We start from the raw sequence: 26,243 nt of genomic DNA, 5'->3' as shown, positions 1-26,243 counted from the left end.
TTCAGGTTACATGTGTTTCAAGGAGAGGGGGTGCAAACAAAAAGTGTGACAAATCGAAGGCTTCGCTGTATGAGATATAGCTGTGGAAACACAACCTGCTCAGGCTTCTATAGGACACTGTGGCATTTTTATTCTCTTTTTTTCCCCAAGGTAACTAACCTGCCTGTATTGGTAAAGGGGTGGAGGGGGGTAGGAGGGGGGCGTGGTGGGTCTACAGACAACAAGAACACCCAATGGAACAGGTGGATCTTTTGCACCTCGCAGAAAATCTACCTTCCCCTCCGGTTCATAAGGAAGTCCTTGACTGCAGTATAACTGTCCGAAGGAGGGCGGGGTGGGGATCTAAGTGCTGCGCCGAGCGCACATCACTAAGAGGGGGGAAAAACTAAAGAACTGACCTGGTCGCCGCCGAACGGGTCTCTTCTTGCCGCTGCAGAAACGGACTTTGCTGAAGACCCCCAAGAAATGCCTCTCGCAGATCGAGCGGGGGTCTTTGCTGGGGCTGGGTCGACGTTTCGAAGTAGAGACCCGGTCGCTGTTCGACTCCCTCGCCTGGCGTTTCTGCCGGATCAGGGAGCTGGCGATCGCGGCCATCTCCCCGAACCGAGTCTGAGAACCGAGAGTCTATCGTTCGGCGGCGGTCGGACCTTGGTGCAGCTACTTGGCGCAACAAAAAAAAAAAACGAGTGAGACGATTCTGTGTTTGGCGTTACGGCCAAATGTGATCGCGATCGGAAAATCCTCCCGAGCGTCAACGCGCCTCAGACGGCCGCCTCGTGGGAGGACGGTCCGGGGTATGTTTCACTCAGGGCTTCGAGCGATCGCATAGGAAGCATAAATCACCACAGGGGGCCAACACGTGAGCCGCGGAGAGATGCAACTGAGTTGTTAAGTTCATGCAGCTGAGTGTCATTGGTGGGGGGAGGGGGGGGGGGGGGGTCTTCAGGTATTCCAGGTAAGGAGCGCTGCGTGTGGCTTCGTAACCCTCATCTGCGCAACCAGCCTCTCCTCGGGTTTCGCGACGGCCGTTTAAATAATTCGCGATGACCCAAATCCATGCACGTGACGATCATGCGTGGTAGGAGGAACGATCCGAACTTTTTTTTTTTTTTGTCTTCAACAAATGGAGTTTCCTCCCCTTAATTCATGACTTCCATTCACGTCGATGAACGACACCGTCAGCCGCCGGTCCAGAGACGAGGTGGAGGGGGAGGATGGGTGGACGGGGAGGGGGGCGATGCATGAACCCAGATATGTGAACCCAGTCACCCGGTTCGGTCGAATCCTCGGCGGCAGAGGCTGCGCTGCGCGGATGCTGCAGAGGTGCGATTTAAGGCTGCACGGAGGGATGCGCGTCTGCAACGCAACAATTAGTTGAAGCGAACACAACGCCGGAGGGATGCGGGTTCTACAGCGCACAAGAAGCCAGCGCAGAGATGATCAAATTAAAGATTATTTCCAGGGCGTCCTGATTGCTGTCGGGGTGTTACATCGCCATGAGAGAGTGGACGGCCACGGGCAGCTTCCCTCACTCCCTCTCACATTCCCTCTCCCTCTCCCTCTCACTCTCTCTCTCTCTCTCTCCCTACCCCTTTCTCTCTCTCTCTCTCTCTCGCTCTCTCTCTCTGTCTCTCTCTACCCCCCCTCATCTCAAATATGTGAATTTGAAAATATAGAAAATAGAAGGCGTGGGAGTTTTTGTGTGCACATTCAAAGCGGGGCGGATGATCTCACAACTGTCTCAGAAAAATCGGAACGTTGGAGTTATTATTTTATTTTGTGAATGGGACGACGGGGAGGTCACGTGAAACTGTAATGAATGTTAATCAGCTTGGGTGCCCCCCCCCAAAGGGTATGAAGACATGAAGAACCAGCCAGTGACACAACACATGGATATGATTTGTGGTTTATCGACACAACATGGGCTAAAACTGAATAACATTTTCAACCACGGCACAGTGTTCATCATAAACGAAGTCAGGAGAGAAATCGGGCGTACACATATTCTGCTTGTGCTTCTTTCATAAATCATTTGTTGGAGACGGTTTGCATTGGAATTCAGCAAATGGATAAATTATGGTTGACAATGCGATTAAAATCAATGCAAAACTCCTAAAATGCCCTTAAATAATTTCTTCGTGCACGTGAGCATACGGTTCATGTCTACTATCACAGAGGCTCGGGAACACGACACCCAAACTCTGAGAGGAAAAACATGGGAGTCTTCAGCAGACGAGCAAACCTCTCTTCTCCCTGTGATGAAGCTGCATGAAACATTAAAAGGCCTTTTTTCTAGGACTGTGTTTGACATTCTCTCTCCAAACAGAACCCTCAGAAAGAGAGAGAGAGAGGGAGAGGAGGGGGGGGAGACTTTTCTTTTGACTGCGCTCACCCCATACATAAGATTTGGATATAATGAAAGTGTTGGATGTGAAGCACTGGAACCTTTGTGTGTTTCTACGTGTGTGTGTGTGTGTGTGTGTGTGTGTTCCGAGAGAGGGAGGGAGATGAGAGAGAGATCCATTCTGAGAAAAGACAGCCAGACAAATAGAGTTTTTGAGTCTAAATCAAAACCTTCATTCTGTATTCTTATTGAACGGAGTAAAAACAAAAATGCCACTGCAGCATAAAGAAACATCAATAACAACTTAAATATTTCATTCATCCTTCAAACGTCTGGGACGGGTCTACTCTCTGTTCCCAGAGTAAGAACTAAACATGAAGAAGCAGTGTTGAGTTTTTCTGCACCTGGAAATTGCCTTGTCGTTGAAATGTGCTATACCAAAGGAATTGCCTCTCCTGGCCTTTAAACGGATATGCAGTAGCTTGATTTATTTTCCTCGAGAAAAAAAAACAGCCGAAGGTTTGACTGAGATTTCTCACAAATGGGAATAGCTTATATGCGCAGTCATGGGACAAATATCTATAGCAGGACAAGATAAAGTATTCTCCATGACAATCTGCTATAGGCATCCTCCTCCCAGAAACAATTGCTTTTAAATGCCCTGCAGCCCATATATTGCAATCATTTGAATTGTCAATTAAATGATTTGACTCCATAAAGGTTTGCTAGTTAAGTTATTCAAACAGCATGGTGTTTGGGGATTTTGTCATTATTAACCACGTTGCATACTCTTCCCTCTGCAGCATGTGAAATGCAAAAAGCTCCAGCATCCCCTGTCGCCCTCCATCAGGGGCCACCACTGGTGGAGCATTTTGCTCAGATTATTTCCTGCACAGCTGCTGCCCTCTTGTGTAAAATGAATGAACCACAAGTAGAGTGATAAAAAAGAGGGAGGGAGAGGGAGGGAGAGAGAGAGAGAGACCTGCGGTCATTTTCATTCTCTTCAAGATCATCACTCCAGCACGTCCTTGAGCTACCTCACAGATCTGTTTACTCACAATAGCTGGGGCTAGTTTTCATCGTATAATGTCTGCCAAACGGCGTTGCCGAGTCTGCAGGAGGCAAAGAGGAGAGCTGTGAGAGATCAAGTGTGATGCTGTGGCTCACAATGCTCAGTGGCACTTACAGCACCAACACAAGCCTCATAGTTAGTGAACACTAACAATTAGAGGCAAAGATTTCTGATTGTAAATCAAGACTTACTGCATTGAAATCTACACCAGTAGCTAATCTTATTATTCCTATTTGTGAGCATCAAGCCACAAAACCAGTCAAACACAAGCGGATGACAAAGAACCGCTAATTAAGACTTTTAAGATGAATTCAATTGGTCGTTTAACAAAAAAATCTTGCACATCTCTCTGCAAAGACATCTAGTTTAGTGTTCACATATTAAAAAGTTTTTTCCCAAAGTCGATTTACTAAAACATGATGTTATATCAAACACAAAGATACTGACAAACATCACCACTGGGGAGGGTTTTGTTTCCCTCCCACCAGACATCCGGAATGATGTATTTAACTTTAACATAAGACAGGCCTGGTGCAGACATGACACTACAGAGGAAAGCAGATGCAAAGATTTATGCCAGCTGACCAAACATCTTTCGCCTAAAATCCCTGGAAGGGAATTTGGGCACAGCGCCTGGAGAGTGAAAGAACACACTTCTGCTCTTCCGGCTTTGCATGATATTTTGGTGACTGATACAATCAGGTTTCCAGCCGAGGTTAAGCCAAGGGTGTCATCATTCATCCCTGTCTGTTGACTGAGTCAATAATCAATAATGCAAGAAAAAATCGATTCAATCCTCAGGCAAAAAATCTACGATGCACACTGGCATCACAAATGTGGCTCTATTTCGAGATAACGTGTTTTTAACGTACGGCAGCATGCAATCCCTCGTTAGGACTTCGTCTCAAAAACCTCAACAAGTGAAAACCAAATCAAAATAGAAAAAAAATAAAGCTTGAATGAATGAATTGGCAAGTTAAAAAACAGAACAAACGAAGCCTCTCCCAACACAGCTCCATGTCAAACCAGTGAGCTGACTCGCAGTGTTTGGATCGAGGTCATAGGGTTCATCGCCACCAGCAGATCTGCAGGTTAAGGACTGATAACACTTCATAACTGAGCCCTCCAGATCCCAGTGTGCTTGCTGCTTTTGGTCCAACTTCCTCAGAGGAATCAACTGTGCTTAATGGAGTTTCTAATTGTCTGCCCTGAATGTGCCAGCTGCTCCCAGCTGAAGCTCCTGGAGCTTCTACAAACTACACGTGACAGGAGGGGACGGCAGAAGGTGTTGCACTACTCTACCGGTAAAATGACTTTGGAGGTATAACTGTGTTACGAGTGAACAACAGCAGCATTGCAGTGGATTGCGGAGACATGAATAGAGGACATGGGAGGCCTATTAGGCATTTTGCCAAAGTCTCTTGAGTGTGAGTGGAAATGCATGTGTGTGCGTGTGTTATCGACACGCTCTTGTGTACAGTGCATGTGTGGCAAAGTGAGTCACTTTCAAAAGTATAGTCGGACTTCCCTGGTGAGGGTAATATTACGCCTGGTTTTCAGCATGCATTAAAGTAGTTAAGAGTCCGAACAGTTGGGTAGAGTTTTAACTTATTATTAAACTGTATTTATACATATTTAACTCTCTTTTCAGAGGAATCCTCAGACAAATAGACAAATCCTAAATCATATAAGCTCATTTACTCCGACATTAAAAGTTTGCCAGCCCCTGCAGCCGGGGTACTTCGGGCATGGCGCTCTCCGTGGTGCTGAACTGTGCCGTTGGTCTGTGGGCCCTAAAACCCCAAAGTTGCCTCTCCAGGGGCCCCCAGAAGTTTCACGACTTGATGCTGAAACCCAGCAGCCATACCCCCCCCCCCCCCCCCCCCCTCCCTAAACACACACAACCAGGGACAGACGCGAGGGGCACAAGGAAAGGTTCCCTCCACTGCAGAAAGATGAAACTCACACTCGAGTGGTCAATTTACAACCCCCCACCTCCCCTCTCCTTTCTGTCTTCTTTCCATCACCCAAGAGAGAAAGCATGCAAAGCGAATGTAGCTGGTGAAGCTATGGTGCTAAACGTGTTGTCTCTCACCGTCGGGTATAGTGGTCGACTTCGATCGTTGTCCACAGAAACACTGCAGCATATGCGCTCCTTTCTGAAGGAATGGCCTCAGAATCCTCATTGATTTGGGTTGGTGGCAGCCTCCCTCAATCCAAACAATCGGACAGCGCTATGACAACGGCACGGCAGGGTCAGGCAGCATAGCGTAGCCGGCCGGCCAGCCTCTCGCTACAGGCTCGCGGTAGCCCTCCAAAAGCCGGAAGGGCACAGTCTGCAGGACAAATTACGCTAAAACCAGGCATCTTGAGTGCTCCCTCCCCTCCCCCCGCCCCAGCCCCACTCCACCCCACCCCCCTCTCTCTCTCTCTCTCTCTCTCTCCCTCTCCTATCCTCTTCTCGTCCACCGGCGGTCCTTCGCGCTCTGCACGGAACACTCCTCTTCCGCCACGGAAGGCAATTGCAAGGACGTTACAATGTGCTGTCAAAGGGTGCACCCCTCTCCTCCTTCGAGAGAGGAAAGAGAGAGAGAGAGGGAGAGAGAGGGGAGGGAGAGAGTGCATGCATGCCAAAGTTGAACTGCAGAGGTAAATGTGACGGGCCGCGGATCGGACAGTTTTGGCGACGAGCCGACGGTGGCTGCACAGATGTTGAAGTCCAGGAGCCACTGTTATTTTTTTTTGGTACAATTTTTAACCCCAGATCCTTTGGGGACACGCGGGTAACGCAGTGCGTTACGTCAGCTACTACTGACGTAGCTAATACTACGCGATGAAACTGTTCAGCGCTCCGTCGGTGCGTAATGAAGGCGCGTGATGCCAACAGCGTTCACCTCCGTGTCCGACCAGTGCGGCAGATGTGCGTTCACCACGAGGCCATGAAAGTGGAACAGAATGTCTCTCTTTGGTACATCAGTTACCACTAAGCACGCGTGACTTAAAAATGGGTTCGTGTGATATGACGGAAGATAGTGACCAGGTCCGTGTACCTTTTATATCCATAGTGGATGTACCTTTTTTCTTTGGCTTATGTAGGTTGTTGATTTTATGTGCACAGATATTTTTTCTGAGGAGGACCGTCGTTTTATTTATTTATTATGTTTTATTGTGTTTATTTTATTGTACAGCACTTTGGGAACCTTTGTGTTCATTTAAACTGTGCTTTATAAATAAAACGGATTGGATTGGATAGTGGATCAGAAACGTATCCTGTTGAAGAGACAAATGTATAGTTTTCACTTGTTGACAGTCAACATACGTAAAAGTAGCAGCAATACACGGTAGAAGTACTATAAGTAAAAGGGAAATGTTATGTAAAAGTGTGCACTGTGTTGCATATTAGTATTGTATTGCATTAAAATATAGCAAAAAACGTTGGATTACCACTACTGATATTTAATAATAAATGTAATATACTGTACATATGCCGATAGAATTTCAGTGTATAGTCAAGATGAAGATCATTTTATTTTTATCTGCAACGAAACAATATAATTTTTCAACATATTTTTTTCAATTAAAGAGCATAACCTTTTGATGATCAAAGCTCTCAGATAAATGTAGAGTAAAAATAGAGTAGAGCATAATAAAAAAATTATGATAATGATGAGACATTTTATTTGGACAGCGCTTTAAACTCAAATGCACTTTATATGGTGAAAACAGAAACAATAAGATGTAGTATTTGCCGTTAATATAAAGCACGTTCTCTGTAAAAATTGATTTAGAATTTCAAAGGGGGTGGTATCATGTACAAGAACAATGAAATAGAATTAAAACAAACATTGAGATGCTTTATTTTACCACAGACACCTTCTTTAATTAAAAATCATACTTATGAGAAAGAAGTAAGTGAGATTAATCTCACAACATGAACCTTTTAAAGGTGTTTATTTTAAACTTATAGTTCAATAGTTTTAGGAATTGAATGAGATCAACAATAAGACACAAATTGTTACGGCATCACATAAAAACAACCCTTTAGAACTAAACTTAGAATAATCCATTCAGATGAGTCAAACGTGATTCAATATGCACTGTGGGCCGTTTACTGTCTCATTTTCTTCTAAAGACATATTTTTTTTTACTAATCAAGTTAAAAATTTTGGCCCAGCAAATGACGAATGATGACCAAGTTGTCAGAAAAGCAAAACTATGTGCAACTGTACTCTGGGGGGAGCCATTACATAATAAATCTCTTGGATTAACGAGCAGAGAAATTTGACCATGAAGCAAAGAGAGAAAGAGAGAGAATGTGATAAAAAAACACTTGTCCTAAAGCATTCAGAGACAAGCACCAGTGTCTGGACGTCATGTGTGGCACAAACAAAGATGATCTGCACAACATCCTCTGCAGTATTCATTTAACACATCACTGCACTTAAAGTACAGATGTCTTATGTTTTCTTTTGCTCACGTGACCTTGCACCTATATTGCACCAACTACCCTCACAATGTGTTATAAACAGTACAAAGTACATAAAGAGGTATTTCAGGTCAGCAAAATGCTTTGACAACAGCATTCATGCAAATAAGGAAGGGTCACAGAGGTGTAAAGAGAGAATAGGTGGAAGGAGGGAATGGGGAGGGAGGGAGCTGGCGTCAGACCCAGTCACAGATATCACTCCCCATGAAGAGAAAGAAAGAGGATAAACAAGAAAAGGTGGCACAGAGGGCATTGAAATACATGCTCTAATACAATTCATGCACAAATTCAATTTTACTTCAATTTGGACATGAATTGCAGACTGAATAATATAGATGTATATATACATCTATACAGATGTATATAAAGGGCTTAAAGGGACAGCACACCCCAATGTCAAAATGACAGTTTTTTGTCATACTTTCATCTATTTATTAATCCATATTGTTTGGTGTGCGATACCTATAGTTTGGCTGCAGATATTTCTTCCTTCTTACAAATATAGATGGATCAAAGACCTTGCCACTGTCAGCACGGCCAAAATCTATTACCATCTTAAGGGGCATTTCATGTCTCTGTCAGGATATACTGTAGCCTGTTTTTGGTAATTCAATAAATATCTTGTAAATGGTCTGTACTTGTTTAGCACTTTTCTAGTCTTCCGACCACTCAAAGCGCTTTAACACTACATGACATCATTCACCCATTCACACCCATTCATACACTGATGACGGGAGAACCACAGACAGTGACACCTGCCCATCAGTAACTACCATCCACACGCTGTAGTCGCAGCTACAGGAGCCATGTTGGGTTAAGTGTCTTGCCCAAGGACACATCGGCATGCGGGTTAGCAGAGCCTGGGATCGAACCGACAACCCTCTGATTGGAGGACGACTGTGCTCCCCACTCACCCACAGTCACCCTTGTCCATACGAAACACTTACATGACTCTTGTGTGAATTAGGAAAATTGTTTTCAAATTGAATTAGAACTTTTAGTGCAAAACAATCTGATAAGCAGACGTAGACGAGATACTATACATGCACGCTTCTTTGCCCTCGGTGATACATGATACTGCTCTGGATTATTTTAAGTATTCGGGTTGGGATTTCTCAAAGGAATCATTGCTGTTGTATTTTTGAAATGTATTCTGCTTTGAGCACCACAAGCAGAGTCCATTATTTTGGAGGGAAATATGTGTTTATTTCAGGTCAGCAAAATGCTTTGACAACGGTTCCAATGCTTTATCGGTTCCTCTCTTCTCCTGTTTGGACTTTGGTGACTGCGCGTTTGGAGGACAAGGTTCACAAAGATTTTAACTGCATCCCCAACAAAAAATACAGCTTTGGTAGTTCCAATTTCAGTCATAAAATCTCCCCCCATCCAATCACACATTTTTCTTAGCTTCAGACCCCACATGACACCTCGTGGGGAACCTGTCTTCATTCACTCAGCGTGTTTTCGTAATGTCTTGCATGTATTTGAGCAAACTCAGACCTGTCTGTGATGACACTGTGGAAAGATGCGAAACAAGCCAGCTCTCATTTCACCTTCCTGTATTGTCTGTCAACAGAAGCAAGGTTAGAATGTTCACCTTGTAAAGAGATACCAGCTTTGAGTCATGCTGCAGTTTGGAATGTTTTGTGTAGAAATGCATCGCGATTGTGCTGCGCAAACGTTGCGGGAAATAAAACACATGTAAAGTTCCATGCATGTGTACGTATACGTTGTCAATAAAGCTATTTCTAATTCTGATAACGACATCTGTTCTTTGTATAAGGTGGGAACATTAAAACCGCATTTTACATTAGATGTCTTACTCCGCTTAATATAACTTTTTTTGTATAAAGCACAAATACAATCTGCACTATGTACAGAACAGTGATGTCGACCAATCCTTTTTTTAAACGTTAGATAGGAAAATACATTTGAAATATTATATAATATATATCAAGCATATTGATAACTACTTATAAGTGCATATGTAACATTACTGTGAGGATGACTCAGTTTTTTTAAGTGTTTACAGCCCACAGTAGAACTGATTATTACAAAACACATAAAAAAGCCACTCAATCATTTAAAAGCTGAAGTATCGAGTAACGTTATGAGTCACCTTCTGAAAAATATTTGGACATCAGGTATTTAGGTCAATAACACTATACCCAGCGTGTTGTTTACTGTTTGCCATTCAATTCTTAAGTACCTCATGTGTATTATTGAACCTGTCTGTTTTGTACATAATTGTGTTACTGTGATGTGACAGATTCTATACTCACATTTACACAAAAATGCACAAAAAATCTGAAACATCGCCGGGGTATTTTAAAAGAGTCAGAAGTAAGTTACAAGTTTTGCATATAAGCAGAATAGATATTGTTTATCTATAACAGCTTTGTAATTGAATGATGGATACATTTGCTTCGAGAAAAAACATGTAAAGCACCACAGTATTTGAAAGGCAACTCGCTCTTTCCCTTCTCGCACACGGAAAAAAAGAAAGACAGAAGCCGAAAAGCGGAACTTTGAGAAAGGAGAAACCATCAAATCATGCAATAGCCAAGAATGCAAGTATGTGGAGAAATGAGAGGTAAAAAGGTTGCTGTTGTGTGCCAGCCGAGTAAAGAGGGGATTTAAAGGTGAGGAAACGGAGAAAAGGTAGAAATGAATCAGCAGCACTGAACAGCTGTGTGTTTGTGAAGTGCACATGAAGGACGTCGCGTACATCAGACCACTAACTCTGTGAGAAATGTGCTTTATCCATCCTTCTGTGCATACAGTGTTGTGTCGTTAAAACAAGCTTTTGACGCAGGGGAACCCTTCAGGAAACATACTAACACAACTGACACCCAAACAAACAGATATTCTAAGCATACCACGACTATAACAGGATGAATACAACCGAAAATGGGAAATAAATGGCTTAGTATCCTTTTGCCCATCACACCAGATACACTGGGAGAGACATACGAGGTCACGCAGATGTAATTTATCGAGTGAGCATTGTTGGTTTTTAATTGGGAATATCAACCCTGATTCACCTGATTTGTATCGTCATAATTGGCCTGGATTTATTCATGTATTTATTTATTATCCCATTGTTTGAGTGCATTTGGGATGGAAAAGGTTTTGCCAAACGGAGACTAAAAGACGGATTACGTCCATTTGGATAACACAGATTTAAAGTTGCTCTTATAAAACACGGGGACATGGTTGTGAAGCGTTGAGAATACAGGAATAGAGCATGTCGTGCGAGACAGCAAAGCATGCAGTGAAAACTTCAAACTCTCCCAAAGAGTATAGAAGAAGGGTTGATTTACAGCGGACGTAGGTGAGTCCCCCAAAACTTCCAAATCATGCTGCAGCATTTCTGCTCTCACTTCAAACTCTGGGTAAAATAGATCAGGGTGAACAGGAGGGAGGAGGTTACCCTGCTCAAAGGAGGCCACTGTGTAAAAAGGGTGACATCCTTGACTCACGCTGTAACCAGTGCAACATTATACCATACTGACAACACAAACAACGTTTAGGATGCGTAAACATAGGGAGGCGTAGCTGTTCCTGCAGAAAACTCTACACCCTCCAAACAACAGCCTCTACAGCCTTTTAGCTGAAAAGCTTTGTCAACAGCACGCATGCTGATCGCCGAGGCCGCACAGACGCCCCCGCCTCGCGGGGAGCAGCGCCATTTGTATAGCCGAGAAAAAACAGTAGCGTCAGCAGTTTTGGCCCAAATCAGCTGACAGCACCGATAGCAGAAAAACTGTAAGACGTTTTCCTCGCGCGGGGCTGGGAGCGAGGACTCCGTAATGCGGGCCTAATGTTTGCGTGAGTTACACATCATGAGCGTGTTTTAACGTGTCTTTTTGAATAGGATATAGCGCGGTTTAGACCTCGCTACTGAAGCCGGGCCACAGCAGCATCAGCACCGCGCTGCGGCACCGGAACACGTGCGGATGTGGCCGGTTTAACGGTGATGATGTCAGGAATCAGGAACCGGGATCATTTATTGCCAAGGAATGCTGGACCATGTCCGACATCCCGTAGTGATTCTGACAATACGCGTTGCACCGCGCGCGCGCGCGATCGATAACACCGTGTATGAAAGTGCAGCACAACTCTGTCCCATATGGTGCGCTGCTGCGCGCGCGCACACACACACACAGCAACAAAGTTGAGGCTGTTTTGTGTTCCGCAGTCTGGCACAAAAAAAGGCAACGATGACAAGCTCATAACTTATTCATACACAAGCGCGGGCAAGTTCCTTACCGGCGTTTTTATCCCCCATGTCGCCTTGCGGTGCAGAAGTTGGCGGTGTTGCCGACGTGGGCACCCGGAATTGCGCTTGGAGGAGGTGCGCGCTCGCTTCTTCAGCCGGGACGGCAGAGCCAGCGGGGAGGCAAGTTGCTTGCTTCAAGTAAGAGCTCGCAGGATGAGCTCCTTCTGGGACCCGTCCTCCCTAAAACAGAGGCACGAAAGCGACGCTGGACGCAGAGCCCTCCGTGTTCGCAAGAGTTTCTGAGTAAGGTGGACTGAGGGCTCAGGTAAATAAGCGGGGAGGGCTGGGAATGTGTGTGTGTGTGTGTGTCTGTGTGTGTGTGCGTGTGCGTGTGTGTGGATGCGGGGTGTTCATTGATGCAGGAGTCCTAGATGTTTTTGTCACTGTTGGGCTGAATCAATGCCAGTTTTTCATTTCCTCAACCAGCAAGCTTGTAGATTTTTATCATAGCTAAAGCCTGATCAAGGCTGGGTTTTTTCAAAATATATTTTAGTTTTTATTCCAGTTTATCAAATGCATTTTTCATAATGTTTGTTATTGGGCCATTCAAGACACCACACATTAATGCAATAGAATGCTGGGTAGACATTTCAGGTTAATGTCTTAAAAAGAAACCACACGAATCACTCATAAAACACTTTAAAATGATACAGAAAACTCAATAATTGGATGGTCCATCCCACCCTCTGGTCTAAGATTTTGAAACCAAATTGGCAAACTTACAGGTTTATAAAATGGCACAACTATTGTCATTTTTAGCAATAGGGTGTCAGGTCTATTTCAATATCTGTAACATGCTACAGTTTGCACCTGCCACAATGAAAAATGAACAATAAACAGTTTCCAGTCTTCACAAACCTGCTGCCCACAGACCTTGCAAAGTTACTTCACCATCCTGTAAAGGTAGATGATATTTTGCTGAGGGACATCAATATTTAATGAACGAATCAGAAATTTATATTTCTGTCCTGAATATCTTGCTTTTTCTTGTGCCTGTTACCTGCAGTCTAACATATACAGTCAAGGCACTGTGCATTCTGAATGAGCTGACTCTTCCATTGTAATACTTTTGCAAAGAATAACACAATCACAGACCACTAGGTCTCAACATCTACGCAGGAACAAAACAGAAAACAAGCCACAGTGTGGTGTCATCCAACCGGCCCATTGATCAGCATCATGGAAAGCTCACCGTCAGCATTCTGATGGGACTCTATGATAACAGCTAGAATTTCCTCTCGGGGTATAAAAAGTCTGTGCTGCTCACATAAGATGCGTCTATCCATTGTGCTGAAACAGAAGCCTCAAGGCCAAATGACGCTCAGCAGCGTGCGTCTGCCTGTGGATCCGAATCACAAATGAGGCAGCGGAACGGCATAGTGTCCTTATTATTCTCTCTTTATAGACATACTGTAATTTCAGAAAGATAAATGAGTGTCCTACATGAATGACAAGTCGTTCTCAATCCAAATAACTCCTGTCACATGACCCACACCCTGTTGCCGACACAGGCAAATCCTGGCTGGCGTCAATTCACAGCGAATCAATGGGGGGACCTGAAAGAAGACACCTCTGGTTGGGAAAAAAAATGCACTGCAATGGTAGAAAATAACCTATAGTCCTCTACAGATTCAGAGAGACACGTTGTGTGTTTGTGAGAGAGTTGTGTTGTTGCGTTGCAGGGCTCTTTGATCCCAAATCCAGACAGCTTTTCCCTGAATTAACTTATGAAGTCAAATGTTTAGGATTCTCATCCTCCCTTTCTGGTCGTCTTTTTGGCCTCCACACCTGACCACACCTATTACTCACTTCTTTCACTGTCATCCCTCCCTTCACCTCTCTGTTCTCACCCTCCCACCTGCTCCCCGTCCTGCCTTCCTAAATCTCCCTGTCCTCCCTTGCCCCGGCCTTGCACCCATAGGATATCACGTCACATGGCAGCGTGTCCTTGGGTTCCTCTTCTGTCTTTGTATACTGTTATCTTTACCCTGAAAACCCCACACTTTTCTATATAACTACATATTGTCTCGCAGAGGGGATATTTTATTATAACGTGTCCACTGGATGCATCGTCCGGCTCAGTTAAGATGAATTACCTCCCCCCCCTTTTGCTTGTTTCATTATCTATTGAGGAGTTCTGCAGCTTAAATAGCCGAGCAAGTCCAGTGCAGATATTGTACGGGAGCAGAGGCCTGTACTCTGCAGACACTGCAGTGCAGCCTTCTCACTGTGAAGTCTACCGTCTTCACCTATTTCTGGCACCACTGGCAAGCTTGTCAAGAGTTTGTGGAACTTGTAACGATGCCAATAGCAGTACAATCAATACTGTTTGTTTGCAGCCCCCCTTAATGTGTAATTTGACTATTAAGTTAAACCTAAAACACAGAAATGTGTGACTTTTCATAGCATGAAGGCACCGTTGTTACTTACGATGCTTCTCTCCCATTCCAATGCCCGAGTCATTACATTGAGACAACTTTTTCATTAAACTTGACCATTAAACTGAAGCAATCAAATGGAATTCACAGAGCTTTACCTTTACTATTTATTCGTGTGTTTCAGATTGTGTTAAAATGTGTCAAAGGTTCTGCATGGCCACGAGCTATTAAATAAGTAAAATGATTTAATTATGATTTCCCTCTGAAATAAAGTCAAATTGAGGTTTAAAATAGCACAAAATTGAAATTTTATTTTCTTATCACCAACCATTTCACTGGCGTCTGAAGAAATATTTTGATGCGCCACTAGAGGGAAGTGAAGTGTTCGCTTCCATCTTTTCATAGGAACAAGTTTGTCAGATAAAACGATGCAACGTACCACAGCATTGATAACCTAAGCTAATTTGCACTGCTCCTCATTAGATGGGCCTTTGAAATACATTAAACTCAACGAAAAAGAGGGAGTTCAATACCAAAAATCAACAGTAAGGCGGGCATTGCACCCAAAAAAGCCATGAGATACACACACACTAGTAAAATAAATCACAAAAATAATATGTAAGACACATTTCTACTCTAACATTGGACCATAATGAGTTAATTGAAGTTACTACAGCTATAGGAGGATGTTCAGGTACATGTATGTACACTGGGTATAACCTGCTTGTAATTGTGCATTGAGGTTGCATTAACTAATTAATTAAATAAATACATAACAACATATTTGTATTTTGCAGGTAATATAACGTCCGCTCCCCTAAAAGGTAGTCCTGCTTAATCTTTGCCACACCGACAACTCTCAAGTGGAACTCAGACGTCGGAGGTTTCAGAAGAGTCCATGAACGCAGCATCAGTGGGCGGGGCTTCAGGCAGGAGGTCATCACAAACATGGCGTGGAGAGGATGCGTAATGAAATGGGCTAAAATAGAGTTCCTCAGGTCCACCAACAGCACCCCACGAGCAACCAGGTGAGAGGTTTAGTCCGCAGGGGGGTTGTGTTAACCACAATAACGTTGGCAGGACGTGTTTGTGTATGTGTGTGTGTGTGTGTGTGTGTGTGTGTGTGGTTAGCTAACCGTTCCCACTGTCATTGCGAAGGCATCCACGGGGCTGCAGCACAAAGCTAACTTACGTCACTTATTTCATCTGTTTATAGTCTATAGTGGAAGAACACAACGCGGCATGTGTATTTGTCTTCAGCAGAAACGCATATATATCTGATCTGAGTTGTGCATCACGCTGAGGGGCTTCTTAAGGAAGCGCTTCCACTTGTGGCCATTAGCACGACGTGGAAACGCTGAAGTTACATCACTCCCACGGGTGATGCTAAACACGAAGAGGGTTGTTGATCATAATGACTGAAACACTGTCCAAAATAATACGAAAAACAACCAATTAGTTTATATTGGGATTCTTGTCATCGTTGTTCTTCACAAAAATGCCAAATATTCCGTCTGTTATGGAGGTTTGATGAGAGTAAACTGAATAGGTTTCAGTTTTAGAGGGAACTGAACAACAATGTCACAACTTATAACTTTGAAAAACCAAACCGTAGTCAATGTTTTTAATAAGAATAGGTTCCAGCTTTACAAACAATAAGTTTACAAGCTTTTCCACTGCGTATAGTTCGCCTCTGTTGATCTATGACGTAATACTGTTCACCGGCAGACTGAACGCACGTGACCAACAGACGTGTGGTTTCCGTCGCGAGGCCAGAAGGCCGGATCCAAATAAAGGAAATGTCACCAGAGACTCAAAGGCCACCCCTTCTGAGGCTGGCACGCCGCCGGGACCCCCGCCGCCTATCAAGGTCCCGCGGCCGCCGCTCTTCAAACCGCTGATGTTCACAGTTGGGGTAGGTCCTCTTAATTATTCCACCGGGATGAGGATTGATTCACTCTTGGGACATTCGGATGGTCGTTTGGTTTTTGCGATCTGACTCCATGTCAGTTTACAGGTTTCTCCTTTGGTGCAGCGGCCATCCTGCAGTACGAGACGCTGAAGTCCAGAGTCCAGAATGCAAAAGAGGCAGAGGAGTCAGAAAAGCTCTCGCAGGTGAGCTTCTAATGACACGCGCTCATTCGCAAGGAACGATTCGACAAACCCCTTCGTGTGCCGCAGGGCTCTCAGGACATGGCGTACTGGCACGACTGGTGGAACCAGTTGTCGGGCTTCCAGCAGCAGCTTCTCCTCCTGTTGTCTATGGTGGACGACTTCTGGAGCAGCCTCACAGAGGGGCAGAGGACCGTTACCGGTGACTTATTTTGCAGACAGACACACATGCTGTCACTGTGTTCCTTAATATTGCACGGCCATGTGTTTGAAACAGTCCCACATGTCTTCATTGTCCCGAGCTTTCTGCGTCCATGTTTTCCAGGCATCATTGCTGTAAACGCTGTAGTCCTGTGTTGCTGGCGAATCCCATCCATGCAAAGAACCATGATCAAGTACTTCACGTCCAACCCAGCCTCCAGTGAGTACTAGTCTTTTATTTATATTGAGTAAATACATCGAGGTACTTTGACGAGGACATGAAGGGATGCATGGCTAAAAAAAAAGAAAAGACCATTGTTGGCTGGATCCAGTGACGGTGATCCATTTAGTCTGCTTCTGTTTGTTTGTTTGTCGCTCCAGAAACACGGTGCCTTCCCATGATCCTGTCCTCATTCAGCCACTACTCCGTCATCCACATGGTGGCCAACATGTATGTCCTGTGGACGTTCTCGTCAGGAATTGTCTCTCTCTTAGGCAGGGAACAGTTTCTTGCAGTCTACCTGTCTGCCGGTGAGTTAAATAAAGAATAAGGTCCGTACTGTGTGTTATTGATTATGAATCCAGCCTTCAAAAAGCATCAAATTTATCATCATCATCAATTTATCTATTTAGTTTCAGCGTGTAATGTTTAAAGCAATACACATTATAAATAACATTGAATTGGATGCATCTATTACTGTAAACATGATGTATTTTCTATGTCCTGAATTGCATCATTAGTCTTTGTATTAAACACATTTGGAACCAGTCGGAATGAAATTGTATTGATTGATCATATCGTGTGTTTTCAGGTGTGATTTCCACTATGCTGAGCTACATTTGTAAAGCAGCATCTGGACGTCTCCATCCGTCCTTGGGAGCAGTAAGGCTTCTGGTCAAATCTTTCGACAGCTCAACAGACGTGCAGCAGTCTCAATGTTGTCTCCTTTGTTTGATCTTCAGTCGGGTGCCGTCATGGCCGTGCTGGCCGCAGTGTGTGCAAAAATGCCAGAGGCTAAACTGGGCATAATCTTCCTCCCCATGATCACTTTCACTGCAGGAAATGTAAGGGAATGGAAGTGTGTGATGTGTGCTTTACAAAAAAAAAAAGTCCTCTTGTTATGTAGCTACCATCTCTGAAGTGTAACGTGAATATGAGTGTTAATTTATACATTTAATACGTTATGGCTCCCATGTTAAAGTCCATTTTGTGTGTGTGTGTGTGTGTGTGTGTGTGTGTGTGTGTTTAGGCCAGCACTTTTGGTGTAACTCCAGGTTCCTGTCCCTTTTCTTCCTTTAGGTGCTTAAAGCTCTCGTTGCCATAGATACAGCAGGGCTCATACTGGGATGGCGGCTGTTTGACCACGCAGCTCACCTCGGCGGCGCCCTCTTTGGAATGTGAGTGGCCGATGCGCCTTCGACATCGTAAACGACCAAAGATAAACACGTTTTGTTAGTTGTTGTTTTTTTAATATTGAAGAATGGAATGTCCCTAATTATTATTCTCCAAGTCCAACAGAGGCAGTTAGGAGACACAAGTTTGTGTTCAGTCTAAATTGTAAGAAGTAATCTTACATTTTTTCTCCGTTATTCACTCTCAACTGTTTTATTGAATGTTTTTTAACATATTGCTGGAACTTCAGCTTTATGCCACCTACAACGGCATGAATCCTTTCAAATGGCTTAAAATATTATGCAATATTGTAGTATCTGCGGTCAGTACATTTGAACGTCCCCGTGGTCCTACAGATGGTACGTGTCCTATGGTCACAAGCTGATTTGGAGGAAGAGGGAGCCCCTGGTGAAGCGGTGGCATGACATGCGTTCTCCAGCGGCCGGTGGATCGAGGCCCGGCGGTTGATGGTGGTGGACCCGGATCGCAATGAGATTCTGCGAGGTTCCTTGAATCCTTCGTGGAGGAACTGGAGAACGACGTTACCCCAGAACACGCAGGGACACCAAGAGTTACTCTGGTGTTATTGTTTATTGATAAATACGGCTTTTCATTCAAGGTGATTGGGGCACCGCTGACCTGAAGTTTAAAAAACAGGTCAAGTCTCTCAATCTAGATGTTTAATGTGAGGACTGATAACGCCTGGTGCCATACAGGTCTGAATAATCTGTCAATGTTTAACCTTTAGCCTTCATGTTGGATTTTTACCAACGTCCACGTTATGGAAAAAATCGGCACAGGCCGGCACGGACAAACCAGTTCAGTGATTCAACGTGATACACAGTCCTGTGGGCTCGTCTTATGTTGCCATTAAATCTGGAGTTTTAACAATGAGTTAATTTGGTATTTACCTTTTAACTTAACTCATTTCTATCAAGTAGGAAAAGTCTGATTCTCAGGATCTTGACCTCCAATCACCTGTTTCCAGGCTTAACATTCACTGGTATTATAATTAGGAATTCAACCACAATTTCTGTTCAGAGCAAAAATGTCTCAGCTTTATTTAACAGTCACAGGATCGTCTTACAAGGTTGATATATGTTCACACATAAAAAAACAATGATTGTCTGACATTAAGACTGTCGGACTGTGTACAATAACCCTGCAATCATTTGGTGGCGAAATACCAACATCTTCAACAATTAGCTTTAACGTGTAGGTGTTCAAGCTCAGAGGCAAACCTCTCCTTAAACAACTGGAAACCGTTTCAACGCTGTGAATCGTGGTTAAAAACTGTCAAAGCAGATCTCAGACTAACACCTACTGACTAGGAAAGGTTGCTAGTTATGATAAGGCAGCTTTGGTAAGAATACACTGATGACCTTCCCGTTTCATCAGATTGATTGTCAGTGATTGACCTGTAGATGCACAGTACTAAAATACAAAAAAAAACGACTTTATGCAGACAAATTATTGATGTAAAAAAACATTTCAATTTGTGCTCAAACACTGCAACATCACTGCCTTTTTGTCATCAAAACGTGAAAAGAATTGGCCTGTGAAATTTTAAATCGAGCTTCCTACACATGCTGGGATCGACAGTCAACCCGGACATGTGTTGTTATTCAAACGCAGACCTACCAGACTGTCCCTCGAGTCCCGCCGCCCTTCAATCCGAATCGCTCCTCAAGCTCGACCCTTGTGGTTGGCGTAGCTCGGGAAGCCGAACTGGGAGACCATCAGGTTGGAGAAGCAGAGCGGCATGAAGCCGTAGATCTGCGCCAGCCTGTTCAGGCAGTAGGATCTCTGCAGCAGGTGTTCAGGCCGGTGCCACATACCCTGGTACCCGCTGCTGGCGTCCTTCTCCAGGTTGCGGAGGTCCACGGGTTTGACGAAGACCCCGGAGGGCTTGGCGACGCTGCCGGCGGAGTGCTCCCTCAAATACAGCGCCACGGCGAAGTTAACGGCGATGTCGTCGCAATTCTGGGTCTCGTCCACCAGCGCGTGGACGGCCCGAGGCTGGTCCCGGAACAGCTGGAGGTAGCGGCGGTGGAAGAAGGCGGCACCGATCAAGACCATGGAGTATCTGCAGCGAGTGGACCGAGATGGAACGCACAGGAAGAAAACGAAACAAAAGTGGCGTTGGCCTCAAAGTAAGAACAAACCACGCAAGAGGCCAATAAGATGCATTTTGGGAGGAAACTGTCTTACTTGTCGCCTCCAGATGTTTCTGGGTCCTGAAGTTCAAAGCTGCCATAACTGTACACTCCTCCTGGTGTCGAGACATGTTTACGTGGTACGAACCCAACAATTTGGTCGGAAAATTGCTGTGGGGCCAAAGACGGAGAGGGAGCTCGCGTCAAATCACATCGATAAAATGTGACGCAGTTTAAATCACCGGCCTTTACATTCTTACATTACCTTCCAGACAGAGAAGGCAAAACTGATGTCAGGAACACTGACCAGCGTGTCGTCGTCCAGCATCAGCACAGCTAGCGGATCAAAGGGACAAACAAAAAAAACAAACGCAACTGGAAAAAGTTAAAACGGGCCCAACAAAGAAGGTCCGTCCGTATGGAAGAGCGCTGACTCAACTGGAAGGTGAAAATACGCACTGACCATCAGTACCGATCTCAGGGAAGGGTTGGAGTCTGTTGCGCATCAGATTGCTTGTCTGCTCCTTGAAGATCACGGGGACCGGATGAGGCTGCAGAGAGTTCCACAACTCCAGCGGCGTCCGCGTCCCGATGTTGTTCCACACGATGACGATCCGGTGAAGGCGAGGCACCGCCTGGTAATGGTTCAGGAGCTTGAGCAAGACGTCCGTGCGGTTGTACGTTTGGATGACGATGGTGAACCTCTGCTGCTCGTCCTCCGTGACGCCGCCACCACCACCGAGGGGGCCCCGGGCGGGATAGTCCCTCTGGGACCTCGTCCTGCTCAGCACTCCCGCGACATCGATGCCTGCGTGGTCCTCCTCGGCAGGGGGCAGCAGAGCCGTGAGGGCTGCGCCGACCAGGAGCAGCAGCAGGATCGGCCACAGGAGGTGGGCTCGCCTGAGCCCCGAGAAGCATCGGGGGGACCTGCAGCCCGCGAAGGGCACACGGGACGGTTTATGCTCGTGTCCTCACGGCGCGTGGCCGAGTCTTTAACACGCTGCCAACTCAAATAATTAACTTAAAATAGACAGAGTCCTACTATAACAGTTATATTTACTGTGTTTATAGTGCGATGTTTGGGAAAGCGACTTAAGGACGAGACGAGCCGACGTCGCGGAAGTTTCAGCAACTTTTTGAGCTGGATGTTTTTTGGATGTTGTCATTGGAAAAGAGTTGGGAATTTAACATTACGTTGTGTTTAAGATGACCAACCATGCATGTAATCAATAAGTAGGGCAAATACATAAATCCATACCGTCGCTGTTACTTAGCATTACACCTAACGTTAGAAGTGATGCTATATGTCTGAACTCACCTCATCGCGTTGACGCTGCACACGGCACCGCGATGACGCTGCACGCGGCCCGCTCGCTTTACGTTGTCGCCATCATGGCTGACTTTACACCAAAGAGCCTGAAAGAAAATATGTCCGGCAAACTACCGTTAGCTCCAACCGAAGTGGGCGTCTGCTAAATTGTTGGTGGGGGGCAGGGAAAACGTCCAAGCACCCTCACCCGGAAAAACGAGATTTTGTTCTGTATGTCTACATTCGCTATGTTTTAGTATTTGATTTGATTTGATTTTTCACTCATTTGCGCACATTCCGTGGCCTTTGGACACCGACGCCATCTTTGTTGAGCTGCCTGACTGGCGTTTGATTTGTTTCCCCGTGGAGGCACAGCTCCGCCCACAGAGACGGTAACGCTATTGGTGAGGAAAAGAGAAACTCATTTCTAAGGTTAACCTTGCAGTTGTTCCAGGCTATGGTAATCCCATTAAATTCAACTTTGCTTGTTTTTGTTTTAGTTTTTAGTTTTCATTGCGCTTTCATGGTGCACACGTGTCGTTAGCGCTCGGGTTGTCAGTATCCCGTTTTTGTCATGTATTCATTTTTAGTATAGACTATTAAGTTGCGAGTATTTGTAAAGGTAGTATCTTTGAGCAAAGCGTAGGACAGTTGTTATTCTGATTGCTCAGCATTGACCAGAGGAACATGCTCTTGGCACCAAACCAGAGTTGTCCAACAGTGTCACTTTCCAATGGCCTGCGGATTCCAATATTCGGATTAGGTAAGTTTCTCAAAACACTGGTAAGACAAAAGCATCAACAAATGGTCACAGTGTATGGTTTTTAACTGTTATTCCTAGACCCCCTTGGTCAAAAAAGAAGACAATAATGTTTTTTAATCTTTTTAATAACCCTTTCAGGTGAGAATCCAAAATGGACCCAAAAGGGTTTTGCACCATCATCATTTTTGTGCCAAAGGCTAAATGAGACAGTCAACGTTTGTCCTAGAAAAATAAATGTTTAAACACGTTTAATTGGCTCTGGCAGTTAGATATTTAAACTAATACATTGCATCCACGTCTATATTTTCCTTCTTAATCTTTCTTATGAATGTTCTGTAAAGATATGTCAACATCCTGGTAATGCTGTTTAGGAATATCCAAGAAAAGAAAAATATTGAACTGAACTTTTACCGGCTTATATTTTGTTACTTTGTTGCGTACGCTACAGGCACCTCGCATGATGGCGGATACTCCCACGATGCCGTCGTGTACGCGCTCAAAGAGTGTGGCGTGCGCCACATTGACACAGCAAAGCGCTACGGCTGCGAGCAGAAACTGGGCGACGCCATCAGAGAGAGTGGGATTCCACGGAGTGACCTGTGGGTCACCAACAAACTGTGGCCCGGGGACTACGGATACCAAGCTGCAAAGCAAGCCTGCCTGGACTCCTGCTCCCTGATGGGGTTAAAATACTTTGGTAGGAAGGTTCATTAGGACGTGTGCATCTGAAACCACAGCGATCCGTGTTTTTGCAGTACCAGCTTTTTTTTAAACTTCTGACGGGAGACGCATAAACTACCTGCAACTTGTTGTCCCTCTATGTTTTGTGGTCTTCATTTAGATCCTCACCTGCTCTATTTTTCAGATTTGTACCTGATGCACTGGCCAGAGGCAACGCAACCTGGACGCTCCAACAGGGAGATGAGAGCCGAGACCTGGAGAGCTCTAGAGCAGTGATTCTTAACCATAGGGCCGCGGCCCAAACTTGGGCCACCAGCGCCCCCTAGAGGGCCGCAAAAAACTTTCAGTTTTGCACCTGTGGGCCGCAAGGGCCGCGGGACTGCGTGCAGCTTTCGACCATGTGGTGGCGGTAATGCATCACTCGGTTGTTTAAAAAGCGCCAATACACAGAGAAGAAGACTGTCTACTTCGCAGCAAAAATGGATACGTTTTTAAAAAGAAAAAATGAAGACGAACGTCCTGCCGATACCCCCACCCAGAAGACAAAGTTTTTGCGGAAATACAATCTCGACTTCATTAAATACGGTTTCGTAAATGGAGGAACAGAGGCAGTGCCAAAAGCCCAGTGTGTGGAGTGTGGGCTAATGCTGTCCAACGAAGCTCTCAAGCCCTCAAAACTACAGCGGCATCTAGAGACCAAGCACCCGATGCTTGTGGGAAAGCCGGTGGAATATTTTAAGAGGAAGGAAATTGGGCTGCAGATGCAGAAAAGGTCTGTCGTGTCACTGACAAACAACTCTAAATGTGCATTGTCTTTGTGATGATCCCATTTTATCATGTCATTTTATTTGACAATTTTTTTTGCTTGTTAAACAATAAGTGGATTTGGTTTATTATTGAATACAAATCAAACCGAGAGTGAAGTCAATTAAACCTATACAGTGTTAATATTTAATGGGCCCCGGGCCACTTTGTACTATAAAAATTGGGCCTCAAGGTCGAAAAGGTTAAGAACCCCTGCTCTAGAGGAACTGCATGAAGAAGGTACATATCATGGAAGGGAATGTTGGACAACGGTTAATAAGGATAGAAGAGGTGACATAGTAGCGAGCACGAGGCGTTCCTCTTTGTCACCGCAGGGCTGTGCTCTGCTATTGGAGTGAGCAACTTTTTGGTCCATCACCTGGAAGAGTTGAAGGAAGACTGCAGTGTCGTGCCCCATGTTAACCAGGTAGGTTTATTTATCCAGACAACCTTCAATTAAATGAAATGTGCATTTTTGTTGCATAAAATAACTTCATGTACAGTAATCTACATTTCCACATGTGTTCTCCAACATGAGATGCTTCTAAACATGAATTCAGCAGTGTTGGAGTATACAAGTACATGTTCAGCTGCCTTAAACAAAAAACCTTCCTAGGATGTACCCGTGACAATGATATGACCCCCACCAGGTGGAGTACCACCCTTTCCAGCAGCCCAAGCACCTGATGGAGTACTGCCGTCAGGAGGGGATTGTATTTGAAGGTTACAGTCCTCTGGCCAAAGGTCAAGTCCTCGACGACCCGGCCGTTCTTCGGATTGCACAAAAATACGGACGCACGCCGGCTCAGATCTGCATCCGCTGGAGTATTCAGGTTCAGATATTTCCTGCCATAAGTTTGATTGTCCTAAAAAATACAAAAAAATGTTCCTGCAATGCTGTGCTTATTCTCTGCCGCTAACCCTTACCCTCTGCCTCAGAATGGAGTTGTCACAATCCCTAAATCCATCAACAAGAAAAGGATTCAAGAAAACTGCCAAGTGAGACAAAAATGAGTTTTTTGTGCTTGATTGTATCAACAAAAAAAGTGTTGAATATAGAATGTTAAAGAATTCGTTATGTTTTGATGAACGGATCAAGCAAATCTACACAAATGTAGCGTTAGAATGAGAAATACAGCAGGGCCTAACTTCCAAAATCATTTTAATATTAGTGAGAAACTTCATAAAAAATGTGACATTTTTTATTTAAGTATTGACTAAAAATATATTTGGGGGGGTTAAATTTAGCGACCATAAACATTAGTTGGTTCTTGGCATGCAAACAGGTAGTGAACAACTGTTACTTGCATCGTAACCTCTACTGTGGAAGCCGCTCATCACCCTCTCACCTCCTCCACCTCTTTCCTCCCCAAACTCAGGTGTTTGGCTTCCAGCTGGAGAAGTCGGACATGGCCGCTTTAGGGAGCTTGGATGATGGAAGACATGTGAGTTGGGATCCGACCAAAGTAAAGTAACAAACTCAAGATTGTCACTGACCTCCTCCCGAGACGAACACAGACGGCCTTAAGACGTCAATAGGATTTGAATTAGTAATGTGTTCATTAGCAGCGTGTCACCCCTTGACGGAGGTTACAGCTAACGCAGTTATTTGTAATATTAGGTCATAGATTGTACTTGTCCTGACATTATACCGATTTGGGGACATGTTCATATGATTCTTATAGAGTACCTGGGCCACATATGGGAGCCTACCATACTTAATAAAGCGATATATAATATAGGAACTATTGTGTTGAAGTGAAGGCTGAAACCTGACGAGACACCAGCAGTAGATGGATATGATATAGAACTGTTTAAGAGCTTAAATGTTTTACATTTCAATGGCCACATAAGAAATCTCTTTTGTGGTGCTCAGTCATAGCATACTATGTCACGAAAATGTTGAAATGAGATTTTAAAGGAGTCTACTTACATTAAATGTCCCAATATAAGATGTCAAGTTACATTTTGGTTGTACCAATGTCTGGTCTGTAAAAGTACATTAAAAGTTATAAAATTCAAAGTGAACATGTCTTCTTGCAGGTTTATTGGGGGAAGGTCTTGTGCCACTGGGTCCGAGGCCGTAGCATCAGTGTGTCTTTGTGGAAATTTAAATGTCCTGCAACTGAATTATCACAACTGAGGCCAAACCAAGACTCGACTGGAATTATGTTTTATGAACAGGTCATAGAATATATTTATTTGTATCATGATTAGATCAGTTATTTGACCGGACCAAACGCACTTAAATGTTGGGTCACA

General features: G+C 44.5%; 4 protein-coding genes across 8 annotated transcripts in view; 2 read left to right on the top strand and 2 right to left on the bottom strand.

Annotated features, from left to right (window-relative positions):
* Nucleotides 1-12,309, bottom strand: part of fgf12a (fibroblast growth factor 12a) — a 29,433-nt gene extending 17,124 nt beyond the window's left edge. For 2 of the 4 annotated variants that reach the window (XM_040170466.2, XM_040170468.2), the window contains exon 1: nucleotides 399-5,422. In XM_040170466.2, coding sequence (XP_040026400.1) covers nucleotides 399-594 — 196 coding nt within the window. In that variant the 5' untranslated portion in view covers nucleotides 595-5,422. Of the gene's footprint in view, nucleotides 1-398; nucleotides 5,423-5,511; nucleotides 5,809-12,174 lie in introns of those variants that run through there. The other 2 variants (XM_040170470.2, XM_040170469.2) reach the window with 2 other exon arrangements.
* On the top strand, nucleotides 11,624-19,162 carry parla (presenilin associated, rhomboid-like a). 2 transcript variants are annotated; one of them, XM_040170462.2, is made up of 12 exons: nucleotides 11,624-11,733; nucleotides 12,211-12,449; nucleotides 15,360-15,590; nucleotides 16,291-16,477; nucleotides 16,573-16,677; nucleotides 16,744-16,876; nucleotides 17,000-17,095; nucleotides 17,257-17,406; nucleotides 17,688-17,758; nucleotides 17,839-17,940; nucleotides 18,176-18,273; nucleotides 18,625-19,162. In XM_040170462.2, exons 3-12 carry the CDS (start codon nucleotides 15,511-15,513, stop codon nucleotides 18,734-18,736), a joined length of 1,134 nt encoding a protein of 377 aa, XP_040026396.2. In that variant the 5' UTR covers nucleotides 11,624-11,733; nucleotides 12,211-12,449; nucleotides 15,360-15,510; the 3' UTR covers nucleotides 18,737-19,162. The 2 variants fall into 2 exon arrangements, with proteins under 2 accessions (XP_040026396.2, XP_077954773.1); XM_078098647.1 differs by lacking the exon at nucleotides 11,624-11,733 and having other exon boundaries at nucleotides 12,313-12,449; nucleotides 16,744-17,095.
* A 142-nt stretch (nucleotides 19,163-19,304) lies between these two features.
* Nucleotides 19,305-21,834, bottom strand: extl2 (exostosin-like glycosyltransferase 2). The gene is made up of 5 exons (XM_040170464.2): nucleotides 21,743-21,834; nucleotides 20,888-21,351; nucleotides 20,690-20,760; nucleotides 20,480-20,595; nucleotides 19,305-20,354 (listed from the first exon to the last, which is right to left on the bottom strand). Exons 1-5 carry the CDS (start codon nucleotides 21,745-21,747, stop codon nucleotides 19,955-19,957), a joined length of 1,056 nt encoding a protein of 351 aa, XP_040026398.2. The 5' UTR covers nucleotides 21,748-21,834; the 3' UTR covers nucleotides 19,305-19,954.
* Nucleotides 21,835-21,951: 117 nt separating this feature from the next.
* Nucleotides 21,952-26,009, top strand: LOC120815640 (putative oxidoreductase ZK1290.5). Its single transcript, XM_040170465.2, has 8 exons — nucleotides 21,952-22,496; nucleotides 22,945-23,193; nucleotides 23,362-23,447; nucleotides 24,206-24,221; nucleotides 24,317-24,408; nucleotides 24,632-24,814; nucleotides 24,921-24,980; nucleotides 25,361-26,009. The coding sequence occupies exons 1-8, from the start codon at nucleotides 22,421-22,423 to the stop codon at nucleotides 25,454-25,456; spliced, it is 858 nt and encodes a 285-aa protein (XP_040026399.1). The 5' UTR covers nucleotides 21,952-22,420; the 3' UTR covers nucleotides 25,457-26,009.
* Nucleotides 26,010-26,243: the final 234 nt, after the last annotated feature.

The sequence above is a fragment of the Gasterosteus aculeatus genome, chromosome 3 (genome assembly GCF_964276395.1).
Source record: "Gasterosteus aculeatus chromosome 3, fGasAcu3.hap1.1, whole genome shotgun sequence".
NCBI classification, from domain to species: Eukaryota; Metazoa; Chordata; class Actinopteri; order Perciformes; family Gasterosteidae; genus Gasterosteus; species Gasterosteus aculeatus.
This window is presented reverse-complemented; position numbering and strand designations above follow the sequence as displayed.

Coding starts and splice junctions, on each gene's coding strand:
- parla (XM_078098647.1), top strand. CDS start 15,511: ATGGCGTGGAGAGGATGCGTAATGAAATGGGCTAAAATAGAGTTCCTC. Junction 17,759..17,838: donor TCCATCCGTCCTTGGGAGCA/GTAAGGCTTCTG, acceptor TTTGATCTTCAG/TCGGGTGCCGTCATGGCCGT. Junction 17,941..18,175: donor TCACTTTCACTGCAGGAAAT/GTAAGGGAATGG, acceptor TTCTTCCTTTAG/GTGCTTAAAGCTCTCGTTGC.
- extl2 (XM_040170464.2), bottom strand. Junction 20,761..20,887: donor CCCTGAGATCGGTACTGATG/GTCAGTGCGTAT, acceptor TTGATCCGCTAG/CTGTGCTGATGCTGGACGAC. Junction 20,596..20,689: donor TTGCCTTCTCTGTCTGGAAG/GTAATGTAAGAA, acceptor TTGGCCCCACAG/CAATTTTCCGACCAAATTGT.
- LOC120815640 (XM_040170465.2), top strand. CDS start 22,421: ATGCTCTTGGCACCAAACCAGAGTTGTCCAACAGTGTCACTTTCCAAT. Junction 23,194..23,361: donor GATGGGGTTAAAATACTTTG/GTAGGAAGGTTC, acceptor TCTATTTTTCAG/ATTTGTACCTGATGCACTGG. Junction 24,409..24,631: donor TCGTGCCCCATGTTAACCAG/GTAGGTTTATTT, acceptor GACCCCCACCAG/GTGGAGTACCACCCTTTCCA.